Source organism: Auxenochlorella protothecoides (assembly GCF_000733215.1).
Source record: "Auxenochlorella protothecoides strain 0710 unplaced genomic scaffold scaffold6, whole genome shotgun sequence".
Classification (NCBI taxonomy): Eukaryota; Viridiplantae; Chlorophyta; class Trebouxiophyceae; order Chlorellales; family Chlorellaceae; genus Auxenochlorella; species Auxenochlorella protothecoides.
In genome coordinates, this window is record NW_011934399.1 from 314,887 (window position 1) to 319,397 (window position 4,511).

General features: G+C 69.5%; 2 protein-coding genes across 2 annotated transcripts in view; one reads left to right on the top strand and one right to left on the bottom strand.

Moving 5' to 3' along the window:
* F751_5249 (DNA mismatch repair protein Msh6) overlaps positions 1-3,387 on the bottom strand; it is a gene marked incomplete at both ends in the record, with an annotated part of 6,866 nt that extends 3,479 nt beyond the window's left edge. Inside the window, 7 exons of the mRNA XM_011402848.1 lie at positions 135-142; positions 286-448; positions 527-886; positions 1,070-1,486; positions 1,769-2,257; positions 2,491-3,099; positions 3,226-3,387. Coding sequence (XP_011401150.1) covers positions 135-142; positions 286-448; positions 527-886; positions 1,070-1,486; positions 1,769-2,257; positions 2,491-3,099; positions 3,226-3,387 — 2,208 coding nt within the window. The remainder of the gene's footprint in view (positions 1-134; positions 143-285; positions 449-526; positions 887-1,069; positions 1,487-1,768; positions 2,258-2,490; positions 3,100-3,225) is intronic.
* A 565-nt stretch (positions 3,388-3,952) lies between these two features.
* The window catches only part of F751_5250 (Viral IAP-associated factor-like protein), a gene marked incomplete at both ends in the record, with an annotated part of 3,834 nt that continues 3,275 nt past the window's right edge, over positions 3,953-4,511 (top strand). Inside the window, 2 exons of the mRNA XM_011402849.1 lie at positions 3,953-4,045; positions 4,202-4,485. Coding sequence (XP_011401151.1) covers positions 3,953-4,045; positions 4,202-4,485 — 377 coding nt within the window. The remainder of the gene's footprint in view (positions 4,046-4,201; positions 4,486-4,511) is intronic.

Consider the following 4,511-nt stretch of genomic DNA (forward strand, 5'->3'; position numbering starts at 1 on the left):
TCGGCGGGCAGGATGTGGCCGGTGGCCTCCGCGGCCTCCCAGTCCGTGGCGTCCCACATCTCCTTCAGCGGCCCGTCCAGGTGCGGGAATCGCCTGCCAGGCTGGGTCAGGTCGGCCAGGAGGGGGCTGGCGACGTCGACGCCTGAGAGCAGGAGAGGGCGGCAGTGTTGTTGAGGGATTGGGACTACGCTGGGGACTCCAGCCGGCAGCTTTGACGCGACGGCGGGCCTTCCCCTCCACCTTCCTTCCAGCAAAACCCCACGAAATCTACTCCCCCACACTCACCCTGGAACTGCGCCACGGCATCCTGGATGCGGCGCAGGCCGCGCAGCGTGGCCGCCACGCCCCGCACCCGCCGCCGCGCGGTGTCCTCGTAGAGCACGACACGCGGCGCGTCGCGCGCGGGCCCCAGGCCCAACCCCGCGGCCGCCAGGCGCACCACCGCACGCTGGACGTCGCCCAGGCCCGCCAGCTGGCGTCGCGCGGCGGCGCCGGCGTCGGCCGCGGCGCCCAGCAGCTCGGCCACCGCGTCTTGACGCGCGCGGATGGCGCCGGGGTCGAACAGCGGGCGCGCGAGCCAGGCGCGCATCGCGCCGCGCCCGCCGGGCGTCACGCAGTGGTCCACGGCCGCCAGCAGCGAGCCGGCCAGGCCGGCGCCGGCGTGAGTGCCGGCGCCGCCCTCGCCGCCCTCCAGCACCTCCAGGTTCTCCAGCGCCGCCGCATCCATGGCAAGGTGGCTGGTGTGCGCCGGGCGGGGGCCTTGCATGCATGCGTCGCCATTCGATGCTGAGTCCACACCAGGACCGGTCTCCCCCGACCCGCTGCCGACGACGACGTCCAGCGCCTCGACCTCAGCCAGCGCCAGCACCTGGTCCTCCACCAGCGCCTCGCGCAGGTAGCGCAGCGCGGCGCCCAGCGCGCCCAGCAGCGGCGCGTGAGCGGCCGGGTCGGCGGCCGCCGCCAGGACCGGCGCGCCCCAGCGCTCGCGCGGCCGCGCCGCGGCCAGCCTGTGCAGGGCTTCCTCCGCATCCCCGCGCCCCGCGCAGGGGCCCCGCTCCACGCAGCGCACGCCGGGCAGCATGCCGCGCACGACGCGCGCGCTGGGCGCGCTGAGCGCGCCGGCGATGACCACCTCCGCGGGGCGCAGCGTGCACAGCAGCGCGCGCAGGCCGCCGCGCAGCTCGTCCTCGGCCCACTGGCCGGCGCGCAGCCGCGCGGAGGCCACGTCCACCGCCACGGCGCCCAGGCTGAGCTGCGCCGGGGAGGCCAGGGGGTCGCACGCCGCCCCGGGGCCCGGCGACGCGCCGGGCAGCGAGGCCGGCACGCGCCCGGGGGGGCCGTCGTGAGCGACGCCCGCGGTCGCCGTGCTTTCCAGCTCCACCAGGACCAGGAGCCAGGTGGGGTCCGGGGTGGAGGACACCATCTCCGCGTCCGTCAGCGTGCCGGGCGTCAGCACCGCCACCTTCTCGCGGCGCACGACGTTCACCTGGAGCGAGGGGCGCGGTGGTGGGTGTGCATGTGTGGGGGTGGGGCGGAGGGTTTGATGTGGCGGCCGTGGAGGTCATCGACGGCTGGAGTGGGTCTGGGAGCATGCGCATGGGTGTGGTGCCCCAGAGAAGGCCCCATGCAGCATTCGGCCGTCCCCGCGAAAGACCATCGCTTCCAATCCCTCGTCCTTCTCCACTCCTCCATCTGCATGCTGCCCCTCGGGGGTCCCTCCACCGTCTCCCCCTCTCCCGCACATGCACCAAAACAAGACCCCATGCACCTTCTTCTGGCCGCTCTGGCGCCGCTTCTCGTTGCGCGCGGCCAGTGCCTCCGGGGTCTCGGTCTGCTCGATGACCACCACCTTGACCCCGGCGCGCGCCAGCGTGGCCGCCATACCCGCGTAGGCGGCCTCGGGGAAGCCGGCGTGCGGCTGCTCCCCCCTCATGTAGGTCAGGCCCAGCAGCTCCACGCCCACGTGGGCGTCCATCTCGAACAGCTCGTAGAACTTGCCCATCTTGAAGAGCAGGACCGCGTCGAAGTTGGCCGCCTTGAAGGCCCACCACTGACGCTGGCCCTCGGAAATCTTGGCGTCGTGCAGCCATGTGGGGGGCAGGAAGAGGGTGGTGGGGTCGTAGCCGGGGTCGCCGGGGCGGCGCCCCTCCGCGTCCCGCACCCGGTCGGGCCGCAGGAAGGGGAAGCGGGACGTCGCGCGCACGCCAAAGCGCTCGCTGGGACCGGCGGACAGCGCGCCGCCCAGCGCGCTCCCGGGCTGCGTGAGTGGTGGTGGCAACGGATGTCGTGATGGGGTGGGAGTGCGGGTAAGAGGCCGCAGCCCTGGAGGAGAGGCAGAGCTGGGTGAGAACGATGCCCATCCCCTGAGGCGGCTCACAAGATGTAAGAGGGTACTCCTCTGAGCCATGGTCGCGTGGCCGAGCATCCCCAGGGAGGCATTCAGAAGTCCCCTTTTCCACTCAGCAACCCCCACTGCCCAGCACCCCTCACCGTCGCGGCCGGCCCAGAGGTGGCCGGCGTGGCAAAGCTTGGGGTTTCAAGGGCTTCCGCCAGGTTCCTTGCAGCTGGTCTCAGACCGGAGGCTGGGGTCGCCGGGGGCAGGCCCCCCCTGGACTGCGATGCGGGGCAGGGGGTCGCCTGCGTGGTGGCCGAGGACACCCGCTTCCTCCCTGCAGCAGCACCGGCTCCAGGGGAGGCCTTTGCCGCCGCGCTGGCAGTCTTGCCGCCCGCCGGCTTTCGTGCGGGTTTGACGTCGCTCTCCGCCTCGCTCTCCTCCTCTTCTGCCTCGCTGGCGGCCATGCTCACGCTGTCATCGTCGCTCTCCTCCCCCTCCTCCTCGCTGGCCAGGAATTCGGAGCCCTGGGAGGCAGAGGGCTCGGCCTCGGAGTCAGAGTCCAGTACCTGGGCGGCCTTGGCGCGGGCGCGCTTCCTGCCCGGCTCCAGCACCTCGAAGCGGTCGCGCTCCAGGTCCACCCACTCCTCATCTCCGTCGTCGTAGGCAACGTAGGCGCGCCGCTTGCCCTTGCGCTCCTGCACCTCGCCCACCCGGCCCTCGAACCAGGCCTTCTCCGCCGGCCAGAAGACGCGCAGACGCTGGCCCTCGCAGACTGGGGGGGCGTTGCGCTTGGCGGCCCGGGCGCCCGGCGCAGGCGCGGCGCCCTGCGAAGATGCGTCGCCCGCAGGAGGCGAGGCCTTGGGAGTCGGCTGCAGGCACCCAGTGGTCACCGCGGTCGCTGCGGCTGTTGGTGGCTCAGACCCGGCCTCGAGGTCCAAGGCTCTGGCTGGGCTGGCCCTGCCCTTCTGCCTGCTGGGGGAGGGCTTCAAGCGAGGGCTCGAGCGCTTGCCTGCCCCAAAGAATGAGGCAATGGACCTCTGTCCACTGCCCATGGCGACAGGCTTTTTGGAGCTAGACATCTAGGTGGACTATACTTCCACAGTGTCCAAAGGGAAAGCCCTATTTAACCTTGTCTGGGTGTGAGCTACGTGTGAGCGTCCCTGACTATTCAAGCGACCCGGCCTGCCGGAACAGAGCGGGAGGCAGCCAGCTCGGGCCAGTCATCAAATTGACAAGCGGAAGGAAGCAGAGTGTATGATGTCAAGTGAGGAAACATGCCCAACAGCTTAGTAAGTCTTGTCATTTGAAGCCGAGAGGGCCCCTCGCACGAGATCGATGTCCGTGATCAGTTTTGAAAACTTCAGGGCGCACGCGCCATTGTCCTGCAAGCCTAGTACTGCTGATTCGTTCACGAGGACCAGGTCATGCATGATTCCTGAAATCAGTTCCAAGTGATACATTCGACGGCATCGCGGCACCCGTCCAGACCTTGCATTCGTCTCTGTCACGAGTGCTGGAGCCTGCGAGGCGACCGGAGAGCTGAGCTCAAGTGGCTCGCTGCAGTCATAGTAGATCCTCTGAAGCAATACCCACGAGTCGCAGGCCTTTTAGATCGCGATGACGGAGTATCACACGATATACAAAGGGCCGGAGGGGGAGACCACACAGTGGGATGACATCCAGAGGAAGCTGGGCAATCGCCCAGAAAAGGTGTGGGCGGCTCCGACGACCGTGGTGTACATGGGGTTTAGTGCAAGATGGAACATGTAGCGCCCATCTGGAATCCGGGGACCTTGTTGAGGGACGATGGCCTGCATGCTGCTTACCCCCATCACCTCCCTGGCCCACTCTGTGCATGATGCGTAGGACCCGGTCTGGAAGCCCCAGGCCTACACCCCCGAAGCAGAGCCGACCCGTGGCACCGAGCGCCTGGACGGGGAGGACGCGGAGGGGCTGGAGGAGGCGGAGGACGAGTTCAGCGATGACCGCTTCCTGGAGCAGTACCGGCAGCGCAGGATCCAGGAGCTGCAGGCCAGCGTCTCTCGGCCGCGCTTCGGCAGCCTGGAGGAGATCCGCCGCGACGACTTTGTTGCGCAGGTCACCAACGCCGGGGAGGGTGTCTGGGTGGTCTGCCACCTGTACAGCGACAGGTGTGGCGGTGTTAAAGATGGAATGG